Source organism: Strix aluco, chromosome Z (assembly GCF_031877795.1).
Source record: "Strix aluco isolate bStrAlu1 chromosome Z, bStrAlu1.hap1, whole genome shotgun sequence".
Classification (NCBI taxonomy): Eukaryota; Metazoa; Chordata; class Aves; order Strigiformes; family Strigidae; genus Strix; species Strix aluco.
Window position 1 is genome coordinate 87,211,978 of NC_133971.1, and position 25,124 is coordinate 87,237,101.

Consider the following 25,124-nt stretch of genomic DNA (forward strand, 5'->3'; position numbering starts at 1 on the left):
GTTGTTTCCGATCACTACATGTCCTGGTTTCAGCTGGGATAGAGGTAACTTCTCTTCTTAGTAGCTAGAATAGTGCTGTGTTTCAGATTCAGTATGGGATTTGCTATGAGAAGAATGTTGATAATATACTGATGTTTTTAGTTACTGCTAAGAAATCAAGGAATTCTTGGAGTTCAAGATTCTAAGGGCAATGAGGAGGGTGCACAGCAAGCTCTCTACCCTGGACTGCAGGAGAGCAGACTTTGGCCTCTTCATGGATCTGTGTGGGAGGGTAACATGGGATAAAGCCTCAGAGGGATGAGAGGCCTAAGAAAGCTGGCTGATATTCAAGGATCACCTCCTCCAAGCTCATGAGTGTTGCATCCTGACAAAGAGGAAGTCAGGCAAAATTGCTAGGAGGCCTGCATGGATGAACAAGGAGCTCCTGGACAAACTCAAAAGGAAGCCTAGAGAGAGTGGAAGCAAGGACAGGTAGCCTGGGAGGAATACAGAGAAGTTGTCAGAGCAGCCAGGTTAGGGAGGCCAAAATCCTGATAGAATTAAATCTGACCAGGGCTGTCAAGGGCAACAAGAAAAGATTCTGTAGGTATGTGGTGATAAAAAGAAGACTAGGGAAAATGTGTGCTCTCTCCAGAAGCAAATGGGAGAGCTGGTTACCCAGGATATGGAGAAGACTGGGGTATTCAGTGAAATTTTTGCCTCAGTCTTCACCAAGAAGGGCTCCAGCCACACCACCCAAGTCACAGAAAGCAAAGGTGGGAACTGGGAGAATGAAGAACCGCCCACTGTAGGAGAAGATCAGGTTCGAGAGCATCTATGGAACCTGAAGGTGCACAAGTCTATGGGACCCGATGAGATGCATCCGAGGGTCCTGAGTGAACTGGCGGGTGAAGTGGCTAAGCCAATACCCGTCGTATTTGAGAAGTCGTGGCAGACTATGAAAGTTCCTGCTGAATGGAAAAGGGGAAACGTAACCCCCATTTTTAAAAAGAGAAAAAAAGGAAGACCCAGGGAAGTACAGGCCATTCAGTCTCACCTCTGTGCCCGGCAAGATCATGGAGTGGATCCTCCTGGAAACTCTGCTAGGGCACAGGGTAAATAATGAGATGATTGGTGACAGCCAGTGTGGCTTCACTAAGGGCAAATCTGCCTGACAAATTTGGTGGCTTTCTACAACAGGGTTACAGCACTGGTGGATAAGGGAAGAGCAACTGATGTCATCTCCCTGCACTTGTGCAAAGCATCTGACACTGTCCCACATGACATCCTTGACTCTGAATTGGAGAGACATGGATCTGACGTATGGACCACTCGGTGGATAAGGAATTGGCTGGATGGTCGCACTCAAAGAGCTGCGGTCAACAGGTCGATGCCCAAGTGGAGAGCAGTGACGAGTGGTGTTCCTCAGGGGTTGGTGTTGGGGCTGGCGCTGTTTAACATCTTTGCTGGGGACATGGGACAGTGGGATTGAGTGCACCCTCAGCAAGTTTGCCAATGACACCAAGCTGTGTGGTGCGGTCAACACACTGGAGGGAAGGGATGTGCCATCCAGAGGGACCTGGACAGGCTGGAGAGGTGGGTCTGTGCAAACCTCATGAGGTTCAACAAGGCCAAGTGCAAGGTCCTGCACATGGGTCGGGGCAACCCCAAGCACAAATACAGGCTGGGTGATGAGTGGGTTGAGAGCAGCCCTGCGGAGAAGGACCTGGGGGTATTAGTGGATGGAAAACTGACTGTGAACCAGCAATGTGCACTCACAGCCCAGAAAGCCAACCATATCCTGGGCTGCTCCAAGAGAAGAGTGGCCAGCAGGTCAAGGGAGGGGATTCTCCCCCTCTCTTCCGCTCTCGTGGGACCCCCACTGCAGTGCTGTGTCCAGCTCTGGGGCTCTCAGTGTAAGAAGGACACGGACCTGCTTGAGCGGGTCCAGAGGAGGCCACGGAGATGATCAGGAGTCTGGAGCACCTCCCCTGTGAGGACAGGTTGAGAGAGTTGGGGGTGTTCAGCCTGGAGAAGGCTCCAGGGAGACCTTATAGTGGCCTTCCAGTACTTAAAGGGGGCTACAGGAAAGCTGGGGAGGGACTCTTTAACAGGGGGTGTAGGGATAGGAGAAGGAGTAATGGTTTTAAAGTGAAAGAGGGTAGATTTAGATTAGATGTAAGGAAGAAATTCTTCCCTGTGAGGGTGGTGAGACACTGTGACAGGTTTCCCAGAGAAGCTGTGGCTGCCCTCTCCCTGGCAGTGTTCAAGGCCAGGTTGGACGGGGCTTTGAGCAACCTGTCTCATGGAAGGTGTCCCTGCCCATGGTAGGGGGGTTGGAACTGGATGATCTTTAGGGTCCCTCCCAACCCAAACCTTTCTATGATTCTGTGACTTTAAAACTTCCCATGTCCTGCCCGTGTGCAGGTGCAGAAGAAGCTGGGAAAGAGCACAGTCAGAACAACGCACCCAAACTGGCCATCGAAATATCCCATATCATATAACATCATGCTCAGTGTATAGATGAGGTTTGTCTGGGAAGCTGACTCTCTCACTTCCAGGATTGTGGTTTCAGGATCTTCTCTTCTCTGGGATTGCTAGCTGGGAATGGGCTGGGCATTGATCCGTGAGTGGTGAGCAATCGCACTGTGCATTGCTCGTTTTTATTTTCTTTTATTTTTATTTTATTTCAATTATGAAATTGTTTTTATCTCATCCTATGAGTCGCCTACTTGTACTGCTACAATTGTCTCCCTCTCTAGGCCAGGGGAAGGTGAGTGAGCGGCGATGTGGTGTTTGGCTGCTGGCTGGGTTTAAACCATGACATTAAATGTGGTTTCTTGAGCCCAGCAGTGTCCTCATGCGTCATGATATTCCAAGGAATGAGGCTCTTCCTGACAACCATTTCCATTTTGCATGTTTTTGCAAGTAGGTAGTGTTGCCTCTGATCTTGGAAAAGTTTAAATACCCAGAAAAGCCTATGGCACAAGAACAAATAATTATGAATGCTTTCAAAAAGGGTGGGGGTGGGAAATGCGGGAGATTTGGTAATGTTGGTTTAATAGCTTTGGAAAACTGAATGTGTCTCTATAATTGCTGAATAGATAAAACATAGCAAGGCAAATGCACTGTTGCTTGCTGTAGGGGAGCCATACAGCTTCACAAGACGTTCAGATTCTCTGATGCCTGTGTGACTGTCTCTGCTCTTGCCTTGAACACTAATTGTGGTGGGACAAGGTTTATAATGCGTATAGTCACCTTAGTGGGAGTCCTGAGAGGCACGTGGCAGTGGATTAATGTTAAATGGTTGATGCTGGTAGTGTCCTCAGTCTTTCACTCTGAGACAAGGATGTTGGACCTGTTTATGAATCAGCTCCTGAGTCACTGCAATTTTCAGTCCAGCTGATTAAGGTAAGCTGGTCTGAATTTGGTTTATTCTAATTACGCTAGGCCGCAAGCCTTCATGGGAGAGTGGTCCTGATAGCTCCAGGAGTAACAGCAACAGCTTTGACTAATTTTTTCACCTTGCTCCTAGGTATCTATCCACAACAGTGCCAATACTGGAGGCGAACTTCAAAAGCCAAATGTTTAGGCAAATCAGTTTTATTTTCTATAGCTGTGTATTTACACACAGATTAACCATACATCAGTTGAGAAAGCAGTTGCCTGTGCTGAAGTTTGTTGTTTCCTGTAGTAGTACGAGTTGAAGATGTCCTAAAGCTCTCAGTGTCCTGAAGATTGCTGTTGTAGTTGTGCTGACACAGCTGTTTGGGCTGGGCTGTGATCCAGGCTTGGACTTTTGATCTACCTTGGTGCTTTTTGAAAGGAGAGGTCAGAGTGCTTTACTTTCAGAGCTTGTCCAGCTTCCTCACCCTTTACTTTCAGAGCTTGTCCAGCTTCCTCACCTGGTTCATGGCAGGACCCCGTCATGTGTTGTGACACCTAGAGATAGCAGGCTGCAGCTTACTAGTGAGAACAAAAGTGCTTTCAGCATTTGTAGAGAGAGATGACTTGACAGTAGTACTAAGTGAACATACTCTCAAACTGCTGTGAGACTGATGAGTGATAATTGTTTACAAGTGATAAATTGGATCAACAAGATCACAAGTGAGCCAGTGATCAAACCCTTCCAGTGTGCCAAGTACCAGTTGTGTGATGGATAGTGGGTATCGATTGAATCTGAAATTGCTGTCCACAGGAGGAAGCTTCTAGACTGTTGCTAGTTTTCTCCACTGTGTGGTAATTTATTAAATTAAGTTTTTGAGATGGTACTATCAAAATCAAATTTCAGTGAAGGCAAGAGTTTGGATAGGTTAATTGAGATATTTTCACAATTTGACTTTATTGTATGAAGACAGCTGCAAAACCTTAAATGTGTTTATCTGTAAATAGTACAAAAATTAGGTAATTGAGTTAAGTTGCCAACCTTAGAAGGTTGAGGAAAATAAAGGGGTATAAACAAAAGATAGCGGAGCAGAATTGTGTGCCCTGTGTTTTTCACTTTAGTATCATGTTAGTTACTTACGTGGGAATAAAAATCTTTACGTTCAGCCAAATGAAACTGTTGCTTTAAGGAAGACACTATAGTTTACACCCTTCCCTGAATTGTGTTGAGTCCTATTTTTAATGACTTCTAGGAGGCGAGTTCAGTGACTGCTAACATAGCACAAATAATATGGTGCCTGTTCCTTTGTAATTTTTAAGTGTTTTCTGCAGTCAAGTAATTTAATAATTAAAGTTCTAGGTTATTTGAAAGTTCTTGAAACTTATTAAAGAAAATCAGTCCTCAGGCTTTCATCTGCTACTCATCATGTGATGATCAGATGAGAATGACCAATTTCCTTTGAAACCTTTTGCATTTATCCTTACTTATGTTTCTTAGAATATATTGTACAAAATGTATTTCATCGCAGTATGGATATATGGTATTTTGGAATTTCATCCCTACATATCAAGAGGTTCCTTATATAATCATAACCTGCTCTAATTTAAATAAATATTATTACTTCATTATCTTAGTAATTGCACTTGTAACTGGGGCTGGTCCCTGGGATCTTTTGTGAAGGTGACCTCTAAGATAATCTTCACAGGCTGAAAGTTAATGCACAGTGAAAGAGGAGTAATGCTTTTTGTTTTAGTAATCTGTGTGTTGTTTGTTTTTTCTAGTCAAGTTTTACTGCTTTTGGTGTTCCCGAAGGGTTGCCAGTTTGTTTTCTTATCAACAGTCTTTTAAAATCAAGAGCTAAAATATTTATTTTTATAGTTCTCTTTAAAGGGCCAAGCTTGCTCTGTTTTTTGTTTATCACCTTTAACAAAGCCACATGCAGTTTCTGACGAAGAACGGCTGATGGTATCTGTTTCAGGTATGACCTTCCAATAGCTGTAAACAAAGTGTTTTTTTGTGAATGCTAAACTTTGCAATGTCTTTTCAGGTACGTGGCTTGTGTATGTAAGTGTGTAAGGTACAGAGTCATCACAAGTTGTAATGGGACATACAGGATTATAGCAGAGGATTTATGCTCTGCTGCTTAGATAAGCATACGGTATAAAAATGAACAGTTTCAGGGGAGCTGTTCCTATTGCAGGTACAGGATAGTTTTATCCAATCTATGAGGTGAGTTACATTTTTTACGTGGTCTCCAAAGAATGTTGAAGCATGAGAGATGGTCAGGTCTTTTGTAAATTTTGAAGAGAACAATTAAAATGAAGACTCACTGTGTAAAGAAAAATAAAATTTTTTCTTATAGTTCTCTTGAGCTTGATTGACTGAGTGCATGCTTGTGTACATCCCTGGAGATAAGATGGGTGTTCTTAGTCCCCCTTCAGAATTTTCTAATTGTTTTCAAACACAGCTTTTACAGTGTTACCAGGTCCTGAAAACATACCTGGGGATGATTAACTCTGGTAAAATTGTGTATATGTCGAGCAGTTATAAATTTTTGAGGAATCCTCCTCCCTAGGTTTGGACTAGCATGGTTGCCTTACAAAACTACTGGCCAAACAGCTCTATTAAAAATCTCAGCGTGTGTTTTGTAGCTAGCATCGTTCAAGGCAGGTGATGTCGGATCGTTATAGGCTGTGCCCTGGAAAGAAAGCAGTGATCCTAAATGATGGAAATGGATTCACTCTGGGAAATATTTTTCCACTTCTGTGGAACAGAATTTCAGAAACATTGTTTTCCCTCGTGTACAGGCATGGAGATGTTAAAGCTTATAATTCAGTTCTTCCATTTGAATTGCTGGTACACTTCTGAAATTCATTACCCAAATAAATGTAATTTATCTGCTAGTATAAAATCAGTATTTTTTGTTCAACACTTTTTGCACCAGGATTTTCAGTGCTTTCATGTTACCATTGGCAGCGGTGAGCTAATTTTAATATGTCAGGAAGTTTTTTACACATGATCTGTGGAGTGTGTTCTGCAGTGTTACCTTATTCAACTGCATGGTCCTGAAAGGAACATTAGCCTGAGCAATCAGTAGGTTGGCTGTATAACAGAAAAAAGTTTTATTATATGAGTGGTACTCTTAACAGCATTACTGCTGCTTGGTTCCCCATTGTCTTGGAGTGGCAAAGCAGAGGCTCAATTTTCTGCTTTTGCATCTTAAACAAACATGGGTTTTTGCACTGAACCACATTCAGAAGACAATATGTATGTTTCAGAATTTGCTTTGATGTTCGTTGTGGCTGGGTGCACTTCAGTGCTGTGCACTTCTTTTTCTGCAGATATGTTCTTCTTAAGAAAAGTTTGTATGGCGTGAGAGGCTGGGGGGAACTGCAGACATATACCTACCTGAAATGCTCATTCTTTTCAAAAAGAGCTGCTAAGGCATGGATGCTTCTGTGAAAGTCCTGTTGTAGGAGGCAAGAGAAGGGTCCCTGTTGGCTTTATAATCTGTTGACTTTATAATCTGTGTGTTCTGCTTGTCTTTCATTTACAGGAGTGTCTACAAAAGGAAATTTAAGAACAAGCTATTTGCCAAAATGTCAGAAAAGTAAAACAGAGCTAAAGGTGCCTGTAGCTGTGACTTCTGTTTCTGTGGATCCCGTTAGAAGCACAAGAGATCTGACAGGGCAGCAGGTCAGTAAAGGCAATTTTTTCTTGCTCTTAAGACTGCACATAGTAGAAAAATGGCAGAAAATTGTAAGATCGAAAAGTTTTAAATAGTTTTAAAATCCTATTATTTTTTCAATCTCTGACACTTTTTGCCCACTTACATGGTGGCTTGCTGGCAAAAATTACCTTTCTACTGAGATCACTTGCCCACCTACAGAGAACAAAGACTGAATGTACTAATTTATGTAAGTGATGTGTAACTGGGGCTACGTAAAACAGATTATTTCTATGTGTGTACGTGTACAGAGAGAGTGAGTGTAGGTTTGAGTAGCCCCTAATCCATATATAACTAGTGAAACATGCAAAAAGTTGTGTTTCAGTCTATTCAGTTTTATTGCTGTAGACATACCACTTAGAAACAAGACTTGTAAAATTATTTTGAGAGACCTTTTTTGCTGTGGCTGTTCATGTTAGCAGGGTAAAATCACTTTCTCTTTTTGATAGTAAAAATGCATCTGAGTAGTAAGAGTAACTGTCAGTTGACATTATCTTTGGCTCTGCTTTGAATTGTCTGGCCTACTCCTGTGACAATAGGTGATGCTTTTCCTACAGTTTATTGCATTAGAAATTTCAAAGCAGGGGGTTTTCCTTTGGAAGGTTATTCTGTATTGTGATAGGTATTGTGATATTCAGAAATCTGTTGAGAGATGCCATTTTTCTAACGTAATTTGTATAGTACAGTGACTATGTCAGTCATTTGAGTACTGTTAAGTCTCTTGCCTAGTAGTCATCCTGAGCAAGCCTATAAGTCACTACAGTTTTGTATCCTCCCACTTACAGGCAAGATCTAAAACTTGTGACTGAATCACTGTTGTATTATCGTGCAGTTAAATCTTGTTCATCTGGGCTAAGATGTCCTTCTCTGTGTCTTCTGTGTGCTGAGTAAATGTTGTGTGCCTCACATGTCCATTCAAAACTCTGATGTGAACACAGATCACTCATGTCTCACTGCTTTGACAGTGTCATTGTCCTTCAAATCCTTCAGCATGACACTCTAATAACCGGTATTCATTTTTAGGGCCCCTCCTGGACTTGTTCCTTTCCATTTCTCTGTTTATCAGTACTTGCTTTTAGGAGGCTGGTATGTACCTACACTTTGCAAATGATGCAGTTAAGTGACATACAGAGAAATTTCACAAATAGCCCCCATTATGCAGAATCTTTATGTAGAAGCATCTCTTCTTAAGTATCTACAAGCCCACTGCCTCATAGATGCCTTCATATGTCACATTAAAAACTTAAAAATGAAATCTAATTTAAAAAATAAGTGTTGTTTGCATTACTTGTTGTCTAGAGATTTTTTTACTTCTATTTCCCTGTGAGAGCTGATGGGGTAGAAATGGTCTTTGTTTTTTTCATATAATGCCTAATATGCAAAATCTTAATTGGAGACTCAAACGTGCTTTTATAAAATTGACAATAAAATGTGTTCAAAGCTTTTTCTCTTTCTTTTTTAACCTTCTGTTTTTCTCTTACCTTGCCAAATCCTCATGGAAACTCTGTACTCTAACTTTGAAGATAAGCTCTGAATTACTTGAAACAAACAGAACAAATACATTTTACTTGTTACAGAAGAAGAAGGTTTCACAAAGTTCTCTTGCAAGGAGTTTTCATCGCCAACACAACTAATTTTCTTCAAGGTGTTGTGTGCATGTCTAGGGGGAGCTGATCACTTTAATATACTTGTACTGTTGTATAAGTTACACTATTGTACTGGTAGGTAGCTCACCATTATGATTTATGATAATCTTTTGAGGAGAATGGATTGAGTTTTGCTCTAATGTGAATCTTGGCAGAACTGATCTACCTTTTATTCGTTCGGATAGACTAGCGTAACTCAAAGGGGGATGAGAGTTTTGGGGAAGACTGCAAAAAGGTTTTGTTAGCTCTGGAGCTTTTCTGGCACTTTTAATAAATCAGTGGTTTGCTATACTGGTCTTGACGAAATTTCCCATCTTCCTACTTTCCGTTTGACAGAAGTTCTCCGCTTCTCTCATGCAAATTCTTATCTGCCAAGATGTGGTTTATAAATTGAGAGAATCTTCCATTTATGTAGTACATTTCATCCAGAAAATACTGAATTATGAAACTGTGTTCTACTCTGAGCTATGTAGAAAGGACAGAAATCTGGAGAAAGGAGATGATACAGTCTTGGCCTCTATCTCATTTGTCATCTTGTTTTGATGGTGGAGCTGTTGCTGTGCATAATTCTACAGCTTCATTTTGACATGCGTATTGGTACAAGCATGCCTTGGAGATTTTTTGTGTGCTGTCTATCCATACCTGTGGGTGATACAAAAAAGCAGAGTAACACTTCAGATTTTCCTCTTCATCCCACAAATGTTTGTCTGACAGTATGTACATAGGTTTGGGTAATAGCTTGTGGTGCCTTCTGTTAAAATCTCCTTCACTAATGTGATCAAGCTTCTGCCTCTTTTTTGAGTGAAAAATGTAACTTTTTACTTTTCTTAAAAAAGTTTTCATCATCTAACTGCTAAAAAAAACCCCGATTTTCAGACATTTTTAGCGTGGAATATGGAAATCCTTCAACCATATGTTTAGTTGAAGTTAAATTCAGTTAAGTTAAAGACATTTTCTCTTCATTTGTGTGACTGTAAATAGCATATTTGGGAAGGAAACTGCGAAATCAAATGTCCCCTTGCAAAGCCCTGAAGTCTAATTTGCCTCGTGAAACTTTTTTTTTTTCCCCCTGAAGTTAAAATAAGAGTGTATTGAAGGTTCAGGTGGGTATAACATAAGTCTGTATAAAATTATCACCTCTTTCAAAAGCGATATAGTCCTTTAATTGTTTCAAACCACTGTTCAGGAAGCAATTAGCTAAGGATGAAAGGGGGCACTTCCTCTCTGGTGTGTAGATCAGCTGCTGTTACTGCTAATGAGGGGAGAGGAGCCCAGTGTTTGCTTTGTATGGGCAGAGGTTATTCTGTGCTGTGTTAACTTGGCCAAACTGCAAGGCATTTGGTAACGTCTTGTATCTCATGTTAAGCGCCACTTGCCAACATCTTGGACAGAATAGCATAGTTCTTATTGCTGCTTTCGTTTGAGATTCTTATTTTGTGTTTATCACTACCACTGGAGAACCGAGTCACCGATGACTGAAATTTTTTGATAAATAAAAACAATTTAGAACTGTTTTCTGCTTGGAAACACCCGAAAAATGTAATGCCAGTTATCTCAATAATACAAGGGACCGTGGGCAACACGGAGAGCAATATGCCCTCTGGTGGACATTGGCAACAAATGCTGCAGTTCTCAGTGTGACGAAGGAATGCATTAAAGGAACCGAAGTACTGGAGTATGTTAAAGGTTTCTTTTGAGAAGGAGTAGTACGTATGAAGGCAGCAAATAAGTGGTTAAAAAAGCCCGATAGTGACGTGTGAAAGGGTGTGTACTTTTCTGTGTATTAAAATAACTGAAATAAGGACTTACCATCTACTAACATACCTTTTTTGCTGGTTTGTATGCTTTGGTTGTAAACACAAAGGCGGAATGTTTTTTTCTTACTCTTTATTTTAGGATCCTAATATAGTAAAGTTTGAACTTGGATTTGGATATTGCTAGATTTCTAAGTCTTGAGAAACCACTACCCTTTATCTAACATGAATTGATGAATAGTGTATGTCTTAAAACTACCCAACATGTTTAGTATTGAAGCTTGCAGCTTGCGTTTGAATTACAAATCTCTTACCAAATTGTGGAGAATTATTTTATTTCACTGAACTGTACTTACATTTTAAAAAATATGTATTCTATTTCCAGTTGGAATTTGTCTACTTTTCAACTTCTAATAATTAGGTCTTGAAATGCTTTTAATATCTTATGAAATATTTGTTCTTCTTTAAAGAGTACTTTCTAAAATGTTACTTTAAATTTTCAGGTCACTAATGAAGGAGGAATGAAGAGTGCTTCTTTAAAGGATTTGTGTCCTGAGGACAAGAGACGCATTGCAAATTTAATTAAAGAACTTGCCAGGTAAGAATAAGCATCACCTGAAAATGCATTATGTTTAAGGAGAGTCATTCCTCTAATTAACGTCAAGCAATGTAGAACTCCATTATGGAAATGAATATTTGCATAAGGTAATTTTTCTTTTTGGAGTAAGTATGAACAGTGGAGCATCCTGATCGGCTTTTCCTTGCTTCCTGACACAAAATCTCCTAAACAGATCAGAACAAGAGCCAAAGTTTTGTGACCTGCCGTAGTTCATCCATATAAACCTAGTCACAGGGCTGGGGTTTTGTTTGCTGCTTGTATCATGTGCTTTAAATAAACACATGTCTTTTGGAAATGACAAACTTTGTAGTGCTTATTTGTCAGGAGTAAGCTTTTATATGGAATGCCTTGTTAAAGGTGGATAGGTGATCTTGTGGCTGAAACATGCTAATCAGTATTTGTCTGTGTTTGCACATGTAGATCAATAAAGAGACGAGTGTAATTTTAACTTATCTAGCCAAAATTTCTTTTGCTTTGAGTAATTTCTTCAAGTTCTCCCTGTTCTTTGAAAGGAGAGGCAAGTATCTCAGCTTTAGCAAAAGGTTTTTTCTAAGTTTCATTCCAGTGCTAGTTGCATTCACGAAGATAAATGATGTGAAAAATAGGTTGAATTTGAGTGAAGAGGTTTTTCTCCTGTTCTGTGTCCCTAACACTTCAGAATCTCTGAAAATCTGCTTCTTGCACAGTGGCTATAAAACTGAGAAGGAGCACATGGGACTTCGGCAGACTTTCGCACAGCATCAGAGGGGAAAGTCTTGTGAGGTGATCTCAGGTGCTTTGGGCTAAAAGTTAGTGTCCATACTAAGAATTTATAAAGGCAAAGTTTTTCTAGAACAAAGTGCAGGTTCTCAGGTATTAATGAAGTGCTTTTTGCCATAGATTTCATATGTCTGTGCAATAATTGGCAAGCATTACTGTCCTTTTTATATAGGAAAATTTGGGCAGTGATATTAAGCTACTTGCTCAAGGTCATGCAATAAGTCTCTGGTGCAGCTAGGAGTATTTTCTTTCTGATTATCCTCATCCAGTGGACCATTTTGCCTGCTAATAATTTGTACCAATATAGGATTTCTTGCTATACAGTATTTTAGTAATTTCTGAAGTTCTTCATGCTTGCAACTCTATTTTATCCTACCTCATGTTAGAAAATGTCTAGTTAAGGCTGTCATAAAGAGTAGATTGCTGGGAAGCCTGGTTACAAATTGTCAGATGTTGGAGCTATTCGGACACTGTTGCCACTGTTGATTATATAGAGGTATATTCTAATATTAAAAAAAGCCTTTTATTACATTGTTCCTCATAATACACTGCTCCCTAGTGAATAGTAGTACACTAACTCATTCGAGCATGGGATTCTTCTTAAATCTCAGATGCTGTGATTTTTCCCTGAGGACAGTTTGATATTTCTGCCTGACATTTCTTCGAAGAAAAATAGAAGGTGCAGCAACATTAATTTTGAAAAGTAAAATTAGTGGAACACTATTATTTTATACTTAGTTCTCTTTTATTTTTAAACCTAATCATATTTTTATTGGATGTAATTAAAAGTCCTTTGCAGAGTAATAGGGAAGTTGAACTTTAATTCCGCTCACCTCGTCACTTTTTTAAAACTCTCCATAATTTTCATCCCTAGTTGTGCAATGATGAAGGGTTTTTACATGCAGTAGAACATTCTTTGCTATTTCAGAGAAGAAAAAGAACCATCAGAGTCCTGAAAGTTTTCCAGGAAGACTGTCCTGCAGTAAATACTTGGAATAATAAAGATCTCACTTGACCAGAGCTATACTTCACTGTTCCTTATTTCCCTACTATTTATGAATTAAAATGATGGTAGTTGGGGCTAATTCCTGCACGTTTATTGCAGGATGGTGGACAGAAATAGTTTGGTTAATAACTGTCTGCATGAAGGCAGTTGTAAAGTGGTAAAATTCTGTCTGTGTGGAAACTGGTAGCAAAGTATGTTTAACTCCTGGGGCTTGAATTTCAACGACGTCTTGCTTGAGCAGTTCAGGATATTGGTCTTTTCCGTGACTTCTGCGACTGCTGAAGGAGAGCTAACCTACTTTTCTTTCTCTTCCTATTTTTTCTTCTCTTCCTCCAACTCTCATTCCCAATGCGCTTTTGAACATTGGAAAGGTGTGTGCCTATGTATTAGCTAAGATGTTGCAGTGTCAGACTTTGTCTTGGTGTGAGTAAATTCTAATGCTGTCTATATTATTTTCCTCTCCTTTGAAAAAAAAATCAATTTCTGGGCTGTAATGCTCTGCTGCTGGGGATTCCAGTGGCTGACATCATGATAGCTGATAGGGACTTTATGAAATGGAATTTTGAGGCAGGGTTGAAAGAAGGGACTCAGCTGTATCCTTTCTAATCCTCCTTTCTAGGCTAAATAATCTTAGTTTTTGCTTTATGCTGCCACTTGTAAATAACCATTATTTTGCCTTTCTTTGAATGCATCCAGTCTGTCTTCCCCCTTAAGGTGACAAGAGAGGCAAACTGGATCCAAAGTTTAAAAGACTCAAATGTTGTAAATTTGAACTTTTTTAAATTGTGTCAGCAGGTTCTTTCCAAATTTGGTTTTGTAGAGGAATTTCTGAGTAGAATGAGTCATGCCCATGAATGTCAAAGTGCTTTGTGAGTAAATGGGAAATTCTCAAGTGTGATCAACCAGTATTTCAAAAACAACCTGCAATGGCACCTTTGTGTTTTCAGCAAGGTGCTGCTGGCGTGGTGGTGAAAGTGGCAGGCGCAGTAAGCGCAAATTTTAGCTCTCCTTAGAAGCAGAGTCCTTTTAAGAGGCAAAAAAGACTTTCTCTGAGCTTTTATTACTGCAGGCTACTCCTGAAGCAGTCATCAGCTTATGTAATGAAATGAGCAGTGACATGGTGAAGGCACTGAAAGATTCCTACCCTTCTACTCTGCGCCAATGTCAGGACACATTAGCCTCTTCCAGGAGCGAGCACTGCAAGGTCCTCTGGGACCCAGCCAGTTGGCTGTTGAGCATGAAGGACTTGCTAGACACCCTTTGGAGAATGGTTAAATAGTATTCTGGAGTGAAATATTTTCAGTGATATGCAGATTTTGAGAGCTCTCTGTCTTGGCATTTGGCTGAATGGAGAGGGTCATAACTTTCTTTGCAGAGAGAGTGAGTCTGTGTGTGCTTGCAAGCATTCAATTCACCTCACTCCTTACTGATATACAGCCATAGTACTGTGACTTTCTGGCCTCTACTATGACATGTACATCATAAATACTTCTTCCCTGACTGCACAGTTCACATACGCCTGTACAGCTCACATATGCGGTTTGCTTTGGAACGAACAAGAGGCGTTGACTAAGTGATGTGGAATGGTTCATGAAAGTTTAATTTTTGCTTTTATTGATGAGAATTGGTATCTAACTACTTTGTATTCTTTTTTCAGATAAGTTAAACATAGGGAAAGCTGGCTCCCTGTTGTCTTTGCAAACAAATCTTCAAAATTTAGGTAGAAGGGTATCATAATGCCCTTATCCACCCAAAGGAGGGAGTGGTAGCCTTTTTCAAATGAGATGCAAGATACTTCTTGCTATCAAATTAGTGTCTTTCTGGCAAAGACCACTGTCATGCCCAGAATGACTTGTACCCAGCAGCTAGTAAAACAGCCTTCAGACGGCCCTTTGTCCCTATTGAGAAAATGCTTCCTGCTTCCCAAGACCTTGGATTCCTAAACCTTTTGTAGGGTGCTGGCAGTCTAGGATGCTAGTCTTTTCTACTGGCATTGCTTTTTGGAGGCTTTCTTTTCTCATATGAAGATGAACTTGACCAACTAAAATTGAGAATTTTCCAACAAAAGATGAATATGGGAATCAAAACAGAAGGTTAATTTGATTACAGAGCTGGAAAGCTTTACAAAGGAGGAGAGTGAAACTGTTGTAGAGTGTTATGTGCTGTTTAGGATCTTTGAAGGACAACTTGCCTGTGAAAGCCGGTATTACAAATCTGCAGTGTTTGGCCTTTTGGATTGCCTTCTCTCCTGGGTTACACTACCTCATATTTAACCAAATTGTTAACCTGGCTTTAACTTCAGTGTCAAGCTCTTTTCTTTTTTTTTTTTTTTTTCCTGTGTGCTACTTTCGGAGCAATATTGTGCTGCAGTTCTCTTAATTGGTCAGGCAGTGAGACTGCAAATGAGATCTCTAAGCTTGTCTGGAAATTACTTCTTGTTGATAGGTAAAGCATGCCTAGGATTATTGTATCACCAATCACACCTTCTGTGCTTAAAAAGTCATTTGTAGCTATAAATTCATGCTGTGAGATGTAGTTTTGTATTTTGCAAGTTGCATATCATAAAATTTATCCATTGTGCAGCAATTTCAATTATGTTTTGAAATTGTTGGGGGTTTTTTGGTTTTTTTGTTTTTTTGTTTTTTTAATTTATACATACTGCCCATAATACTTGAGTAAAATGTATCAGATTTGTGAAGTGTCCTCAGTCAAAAGATGCTGCCATTCTCTCTTCTGCCATGTTGGTGTTAAAAGTCACTTTGTTGCTCAGTTCTTCTTGTTTCATCTTCTTGGAGTGCATCTTTCACTTGGAATACTTGATTTCATTCCATGATTTCTGTGTGTGCTGGGCTCTTCATGATGCCCTTATCTTGGTTCTTGCTCCATTTTTCCTCCCCCTGTGGCCTTGCCTGTCCCAGATGCCATTCTTTGCTTGGAATTTAAAACCTGTGGTTTTCAGGAACTGTCACTGAGATATTTTCATCTTTGCTAGCTAGTTGGCAGACTAATATCAGGTGAGTGTTCCCTAAAAGATAAAGGTTCTCAATGAGTAAGGACTGATCAGTGAAGTTTCCAGTGTCTGTCTCTTCTTTTTGCTTATTTTGTCTTCTGTCTTGCTCAGCCACAATTCTTAATGTATTCAGATTTCTCTTGGTAAAAACTCAATTTTTTCTAACATTTTTTTAAAAATAGAAAACACTATTTTTAATTTGCCTTTTCAGCTCTTCTTTTCTTTTGTAAAGATCTGTAAGTGCCTTCAGTCAGGAAGAGTTCTTTTGAGTTTTGTCCCTAGTGTCGTGTTGATGTGAGTATTATCCTGGCTCTTTCTTGTGCATGCCAGTTTTTCATTAGACAAATAAAACTTTAAGTGGTGTTGACCTGTGCAGTGCTTCAAAAATTCCACCTGGAGAGCATCAATCCTGCTTACGCAGTGGAATCAATCAGTGTCATCAGCAAACTTGTTGATCAATTCCTTCTTCAGACAGTCAGAACTACTAGTATCAGCAATGGACTTGGGAGTGCAGCGTAATAATTGGAACTGGTGAATTAGGAATTAATTTGAACACTAAGGCTGATGTCCTAGGAGGGTTTTTTGTCAATATATCTGCATTATGAATTTTTCTTTTCCTACAGAGACTCCTGTAAAATAAAATTAAATTCTTTATTTAGATGCAGCTAGGATTACATAAGCTTTGATGTTTTGAATTTAAAACAAATCTTGAACAAAGATGATGTATATCCTGACACAAGGTGGGTGAATGTAAATTGCATGCAAGAAAATGTTTCAGACACTTAACAGCAGGAATAGTTCTACTGATTTATCATCTTTGCTTTCAGCTGTCAGACCCCTATTTCGTCCTGGAAACAATGGTAACGGAGCTGGACACCAGCGTGTTGCCCAACAGAAGCAGTTGTGCCCTTTGTAGTTGCAGTGCCTTCATTCTTTCACCGTTCTTTTCTGGCCACGAGCAGATGAAAAGTGGGTGAAAATCCTTTTGAGGAGCATTATGAGCCTTCTAATATTTCTGTTTGGCATCAATGAAGTCCTTCCTAGTTCTGTTAAAAATCATCTGTTCTTTACTGCCAGAAGGCAAAGAAATAAATATGTTAAAAAAAATCTCACTGAGCTATATATAGGATGTGACATAAATCCAGCATAATCTGATGACGTTCTTGTATTCCTTTTCTCTAACTTCCTTTTGCCACCTCCTGTGAGTAACAGTTTTCTATCTGTCGCCTGCCCTTTATGGACTGTCTCCTGCTTTGTGATACGTAAACACATACCACCACGTTCCTTCTGAGATCACTTACTGTTCTCAGTCATACACTGCATAAGATATGTGGCACAATATATTCATATGTCTGGGAGTATGACAGATTGCTGTGATCTGTGTTAAATACAAACAGCACGTGAATGTGATGCAGACTGATAAAAGCAGCAAATCACAGAATATAGAGATGGGTAAAACCTGCTAGATTTAGTCTAATTTCTCTAGTCCTCTGTTCTTTCTTACCTTACCTTACCTTACCTTACCTTATTTTCTTATACTGTTGTGTCATTTAAAAATTCTTAGGTGCCAGCATGGCCCAGTGTTTCAGTTGTCCTGAAACTTTTTCTAATGCATCACTCCAGCAGCTAGTAAGCAAGCTTCCTTCCTTATTATAGTGCCCTGGAGATGATACTTGGCCTCTCTTTTCCTTCTGATCTTTTTTTTTTTACTCCCCTGTTCTCGTTTCCTGCCTGTCTTTCATCTACATGGTCATTGCTGTCTTCATTGTCTTTTTCTAACTGACTGTTTTTATTCTCTGTTCTCTATCTTTTCTTTTTACTCTAAGAAACAGGAAGAATTCTTGCATCATTCCCTGTTTATGTGAAAGGAGGGTCATATAATCTGTAGTCAGTTATCTGATTGCACTAGATTCAGAGAAAACAAACTGGTGGGGTTAGATGCGAAAGCCTGGGTCTGCAGCCCGTGGCATATGCACCATAGTAATAACTGCTTCGGTAGCAAGGATGTATGGTTGATAAGTTTCAAAAATTTGTTGCCTGCTTAACTAAGGAGTATGTAGGTGTTGAGATGGATCCAGAGTTAATACGGCTGTCCCTTTTCATAGTTTATTTTCTGATGTGTGCACACCCCTTTTTGACAGCCTTTGAGTGGAGGCAAAGGGGCCTAGGAGTGAGTTGATGAACACTGCAGGGGACAGGACTGTAAATGAGACCATGGGCATATGAATAGCGGAATGTTTTTATGCTAAATCCATGTCTTTTTTGTGTAATTTAGAAGCTTTCCAATTAATAGTTTGTTCCAACCACTCTGATTTACAGAATTTGATTATATGCTATATGTTATTTTTCTCCCTCCAGGTTTGTAGAGAAAAGGTGTGAGTTTCAGTATTATTAATTTCCAACTTGATGCAGTCTGCTCAAACTGCTGTGGGAAGGGCTGTAGGTTGATCTTAAAGTTGGGGAATATTGCCTGTCTGTAGTTCATCCTAGGGGGGAGACCCAATTGTGGTATTTATGGTTTTTCCACTGGAATATCAAAACAAAATTTGCCCTCTTAAGGCAAACAACATGATGTCAAATGGATGGCTCAGTCCCTGAATGGAGTTCTCTGTTAATAATGTCAGTGAGTCTGATGGGACGAGTGGAAGGCTTAGTCTAATGCCTATATATAAATTCTATATTTTTTCCCCACTTTCCTCTTCCTATAGGATTGTTCCACTTAAACGAAGATAAAATTGAAGTTTTCTGAAAGTTGTACTGCTTTGGTCTCCTGTCACCTGTGTTGTGGTAGCTGTTTCATCATCATAAAAGGCTGAACTTTAAGAGCCTTCAGCAACAGAAATTGCCTAAGTGCAGAGCAATAATATTTATTAGTCTAAGCTCATTACTTAATATTTTTGTAGAGCTTTTATAGAACCATGATTTCTAAGCCATGTTTTTTAGTATAGTTACAGGATCATCTGTGCATAATGGTCTTCTTGCCTACGTGATACCAGAATAATTATTTTTACAGCCTGCTCTTGAGGTGCAGAATAAATGAACATTGTAAACCTTTCTCACATTGTCATCTTTTAATCTTGATCCAATTATTTACACTGAGCAGCAAGATACAGGGTGCCATGGTCCAGACAGAAAGGAAAATTTACTCCTGTGGCTTGATATTTTAAAATCCCCAGCAGAGGACGAAGTATTTTGTTTGGAGAAAACTAACAAGAAAAATGATTCCTTTCCTGGACTTATATTTGACCAGTAAATGTGAAAGAAGGATTAGTTTATAGATCAAGAAACAGAAAAGTTTTTCAATTTCCTTCCTGTCTCAGCAGCTAAGCTCTCCCATTTGAGTTGTCGGTCTACATGCCCTAGGCTTATAAGGATCCTGGTGCATCTTCATTATGGCTGCAGGGAATCAGACTGCACAAATCTAATTGTGGGTTGAGGTCCTTACTTAGTTGTTCCATGCTGCCCATTAATGTGCATGTACTCTAGTGAGGCCAGTGTCTTTGAAAAAATAATGTATTGCATAGTCACATGCATCTTCCAGTGTAATATAATAAACATTATGAGGAACTAACCTGTTTAAGGGTGTAGAGGGTGATACCCATTTACCTGTAAAGCAGAGAAGTTGCAAGTTAGGCATTGTGGTTATGGGCATATATTTTATTTCTCTCATTCTTTTCAGGGTCAGCGAAGAAAAGGAGGTGACAGAAGAACGGCTGAAAGCTGAACAAGAGTCATTTGAAAAGAAGATCAGACAGCTAGAGGAACAGAATGAACTTATCATCAAGGAAAGGGAAGATATCCTTTAAAAATATGTGCAGGGGCTCACTGTCTGAAATAAAAAGTGAACTACAGAGAAATAATTGTTCTAATTTATGGCAGAGAATAAATCTGCATGTGCTGCCATTCAAAAACAATCAGAGAGATGACTTGTCAGCATGTGACACTGGTTCATTTGAGCTTAAAACTGCCATCCAGCTGTTCCTGTGATGTTGTTTTGCTATGAAATAGTTATTTGTCAACTAAAAATGACAATAAGGAATTTGTGCGTTAAAATATGGTTATAGATTTATTTTTTTTTTACTTAATCCTCTTAGGTTGTTGTAATTGAGGTCTAAAACTTGCATGGTATTTCAGTGCTCCATGTTCGTTCAGAATAAGACAACTTACACTGAAGGCATTTAAACTGTATGTATGTACTAGGAGGTTTAGCTAGTTCAGACTTTTTTTGGTGTAGCTTTTGTTTGTTTGCTTGTTTTTTTTATATAAAGTTAGCTGATTCTCTTTTCTTGCGGGCTGTAACTTCCATTTTTGTTAAGCTGCATATGCTTAGTTCCAATCCTGGAATATCACATGCAAAGTCAATGTTGCAGGAATTAAATTTTTCCTTCAGTGTGGTGTGGCAGACCTTTACAAAATTCTCTTGTTCATTTCTCTTCCAAATCTTTGATATTGATGCTTTCTTGTTTAATTCTTCAGAAGGCTAACGGTTGACTATAGTGGGATATGGAAGCAACAGTGCTGCAACTACATCAAAAGCAAATAGTATGTGATTCATCAGGAGCTGTATTTCAAGTAGGGAGAATATTAATGCTGTTTCAAAAAGCACTGATAAAACCTAGCGTGCAATACTGTTTGCAGTCCTGAGTTATCCCTTGTTGAAGTAAAAAGCGAAATTAATGACAGAAGTTGTGGAGAAGGGCTACTTAAGATGATAGGGGGCCTGGAGAACCTATTTTCTGAGAAGGGACTAAAGTGTGTGTGTGTGTATAGTGACTGGCCATATAGAAGTAGGTCGAGATAGTGGTAAGGTGAATAGGGGGAGAGACGATGCAATGCTGAGACAAAAAGGGACTCTTCAAGCTATAGGCCAGCGTTGGAACAGAAATAAAGGGAGATAAACAGTCTACAAACTTTAACATGAAGTTAGAGGACGGTTCTTGAAAATTAGAGCAGTCATATTTTACAGTTTAGTGCACTGGAAGGCTTAACAAAAAAGAAGCTTTTTTATGATGGAGCTTGGTTGGCTTATGAAAGGAATTCAGTGATATGTTGTCTCTGTCAGCAGGGGATTGCCCTTGATGACCCAGGTCTCTTGTAGCACAGGGGCACTTGCATTGTTAGAAGGAATTTGGTCTGTGTGTACTAAATAATATACACATCAACAAGGTTAGCTGAGCATGGAACAGTTCCTGGAAAATACTAAATTTGATGTATTTAGGAGCCATCAGATGTGACTACAACTCTTTTACATTAATTTCACTGAAGCCAGTATTTTGTTGTATATTATGTCTTGGGTATTCAATCAGCTCATGAATGTGGGTGGGATGTATGGTCCTGATTAATATTTTTTAATTTATGCACATAAAGCTTTCACTAATACATCTGAGGTTTATTTGGCTACTGGGAAGTAGGCATGCTTGCTTGGTTTTTGTTTAGTTTTGTTTTTTTCCTTTACTAGAAATAGATTGCACAAGCATGAATACTTTTTCAGAAGTCTGGTAGACATGGCAGAAGGTTAATGCATGCAATTTTACACTTCATAAAACTCTGTAAAATCTAGAAGTATAAAACAAGGTTATAATTTAAAACAATATAACTTTAACCACTGCAATACTTGCCTATCATACATGAATGATTCAGGATCCTCAACATATCTCTGACCAGTTAATTTTTAATGTTAAAACTTGTTGCAGAGACAAGAAATGGTAGAAATGACTTGCCAAAGTTCAATACAGATCCTGGATATTTTAAAGTGCAGCAGCTTGAAATTCTTCAAGTTTTTCTGAAATGTAGAGAGTTCACTTGCAAATAAGATATCAGGGGTATAATGCCATCACAAAAAAACCTTAAAGTGTGATAAAATCAATTTTACTTACCTTTTTTTTTTCTTCTCTCCCAAAGCTAATTTATTCTTTACAAAATTATTTTATCTAGCCCAGTATTTAAAATTACCCTACACTAATAAATCAGTGCTTCTGATATAAGTGCAGTTATTCAGTGAAGTGTAATTTCAACTTCGTAAGGGTTTAATTTGAATAGCATGGGGAGTGTATTTTTTTCAGTGTTTTGTTGTTTGTTTTTTTTCTTACCAAGGCTCTTGCAACAAAGATATACTTTGTGTGCTTGAAACCCCTACTTTAGAGCAGATTTTTGTCATTTTGTTGTGGTTGATTTTTTTTTTTTTTAAGAAGCTATGTGGACCCATGCATTTAAATTCATTACTGATGATCGTGGGGTGAGGGTCGTATGATCTCACTGCAAAACTCTTGAGTAATTTACCAGTATTGAAAAAATAGTATCTGTCTGCAGCCTGAGGTTACATTTGCTTTGGAATTGCTCAGTGATCTCTGGGTAGCGAACAGCTACTAAAATTTTGTGCAAATTTAAAAGTCAATCCTGTCCTTCCATTGCAGTTGAAACTTTGAAATTTGAGTAGTTCTTACTAGGGTATACACTTAATGGAGGACAACCCTGATGAGCATGCTATGAACCATAAATAATCCAGCCTGTTGTCAGGATTGCCAAATACTTATTATCACAAAATTAAGGAAAATTGGGGATTCCAAGTTGTTGTCTGGTCTACTCCTTTTCCCTAAAGCAGTATCACTAGACCTGTCATAATTTGGTCAAAAGTAGATATTTTGGCTTAGTTTTTCACAGGGTGTTCCCACTTGAAACTGACTTCTTTCAAAAAACCCTTGGTCTTAAGTGTTTCAACTACTTCCAAAACCAGAAGTGGATCAAACCTTATAAACTCTTGTAGCCTTTTTTCTAAAAAGTTCTAGTGCTGCTATTCTTTGGAGATATGATGCTTATTGGTGTAAGGTGTGTGTGCTGTGATGACGTCTTTTGCTGTTCTTACTAAAATCTGCCTAACTGGGCAAACCGGAAAATCCAGTAACAGGTGCTTCCATTCTTGTGATCCTTCCACAGTGAAAGCATCTTACAGCTATGAGGATGAGAATCTTCTGAACAGGACAATAAAGCAGGAGGTAGAGGGGAAAACATAAGTAGAGGCTGTACTGGGGAAGTGAGAACTAGAAATTGGCTGGAAGGAAAGAGTTGGAAAAGGAGGTTGGGCTGGGCGTGGCTGATGTGAAAGAAACAAAGCCTGTGACTGAGTTGAAAAGTATTTGGGATAAGCAGTTAGGGTTAAGGAAGAGCCAGGATGGAGGCAGGTGGCCTAGGATCAGTCAGATGGTTATGAGACCACCTGATGAAAGCAGGGATGTGTCTGTTCAGTGTATTCTGGCACACTCCAAACTTTGAAACAGAATATGGGACTAAGCTCATGTGAGAAGGCTCACCATGTGTAACCTATCTCCATGTCTTCCTCAGCATCCGTTCTTAGTATTTGTCTTGTTATTGCTTCTGTATTCCCAGATCATGATGGATACATACCAGGTGACTGAACTGTGCTTCTGGTGGCAGTCTGAATTCTGGCATTGCCTTTGGGGTGTTTGACTTGCAACTTCAGTGTTCTTATTTTTTTGTTTCATTTGCATTTTTGGAATAAGGGATGAACAGTGTGTACCACATTACACTCTTAGGCTACTTGTGTTGCCCCTTCTTCCACATCTGCCAGGAGCTGTTAAGAGAAAAGCTTCTGACTTTTGTGGTTTGTTTTGTTTTGCTGGGATCTTTTCAGGCACCTATTATTAATTTAGGTTCCAAATATGATTTAATTTAAGAAACAGGAAAATACCTTTGTCAGATGCCCCAGTACTGTCATGATAGATGTCTTAGGAAAAAAAATTATAATAATGAGATTATTAAGAAACAAATACTACTGTTATTTCAAAGCCCAAAGAAATCATGTTATGGTCTTTAGATTTGTTTTTTTATCACTATTAAGGATTTTTTAATCTAAATTTGATGGTGTTGCATAAATGAAGAAACAAAAACAGCCTTAACATTTCTGTGAAGATTTGTTGATTGGGGAAGAGGAAACTTCTCAAAAAAAAAAAGGTTATTGCATTCTAAGCTATGCTGAAATGATCGTTTTGCAGACAAAGAATAGGGGAGTAAAGGGAAGAAGAGATTCTGCTTATTTCAGACTTACTGTTTTCTTTTTGTAAATTGAAACTCAACAGCCCTACTAAACTGCTGTTTTGGTTTATATTTAGAATGTACCTGGATTACTTACGCTTTTTGTTGGAATTATTTTCTGACTGAACATGATCTGTTGATTTGAAGACCCAGCCAAGTTCCTACAACAAATCCCATATGACTTACTTGACTAGTCTTAAAAATGATCACAAACTCTGTTTACATATGTTCTTAATATTGTAACTTAGGACTACTTAATTAGTTGATTTTGCATGCAGTTAACATGAATATTAATTTAACCAAAACAGTTCATTTGCTGATACTGTTAGTGAGACATAGATTATTAATTTGCTGGAAGAATAATGGGCTTCTTATAAGCATTATCTAGAGTGTTTAATAAAATGCTTTTAGTTTTGCCTTAGTGCTGTTCATTACATGAGTCTTGCATATACTCATAAATTAGTGCTATTTACATATTTTCTCCTTCTTCTTTCTGTGTTAACGTAGAATTAATACTATTTTTCAGAAGAAAAATAGTTGCTGACTTAATGCCAAAGAACAAAATGATAGAAAAGCAGGTATCAGAGTACAGAATTTACTTGTTTGTTCTGTCATAGTTTTCTCTGTAATGTTGACTATGCTTTTCTGAAAATGGGGAGAGAAATAGGCACTTCTATTTCCTTTACTTTTTTAATCTAACCCACCAAGTTGTCATCACAGGTGAAGAAACAAACCCAAAGATATTGTATAGAAAGCCTTTGTCAATCTACTTTGTTGAATGTGTGGTCCTCGTGTCCTGCTTAACAGATATATGTGTGTGTACCTCTCCAGGGCTGCCGTTTGCTAAAGGACAGTTAGTCTGAACTCACAATGACACACAGTGTTGTAGAGAAATGGGGTATGGAAATTAACAGTATAGTTAAGCATGTACATGTGAAAGTTGGGTCCCTGACTTGTTGTCCCACCCCAATAATAAAAGGCAAGGAGGAAACTTATATAGATAGAAAAATTTGCTGTTTGCAGGCAATTCGTGCCTAGTGCTTTTGAAAGTCAGGCTGTTTATTTAAAACTCAGTAACAGTTTCAGAGTTTAACTTTGGCTAAGACTAAGGGTGATTTTTGCTGTTGTTATAGATTCTGTAGTACAGTTCCTGATAGTAGAGTTTCTGACAAGTTACGAATTGAGGGTTG

At 38.9% G+C, this 25,124-nt stretch overlaps 1 protein-coding gene across 2 annotated transcripts in view; it reads left to right on the forward strand.

Moving 5' to 3' along the window:
* The window catches only part of KIAA1328 (KIAA1328 ortholog), a 175,140-nt gene that overhangs the window by 1,455 nt on the left and 148,561 nt on the right, over positions 1-25,124 (forward strand). For both annotated transcript variants that reach the window (XM_074811712.1, XM_074811713.1), the window contains exons 2-5: positions 5,307-5,342; positions 6,921-7,060; positions 10,995-11,089; positions 19,565-19,680. In XM_074811712.1, the coding sequence (XP_074667813.1) occupies positions 5,307-5,342; positions 6,921-7,060; positions 10,995-11,089; positions 19,565-19,680 (387 nt within the window). The remainder of the gene's footprint in view (positions 1-5,306; positions 5,343-6,920; positions 7,061-10,994; positions 11,090-19,564; positions 19,681-25,124) is intronic.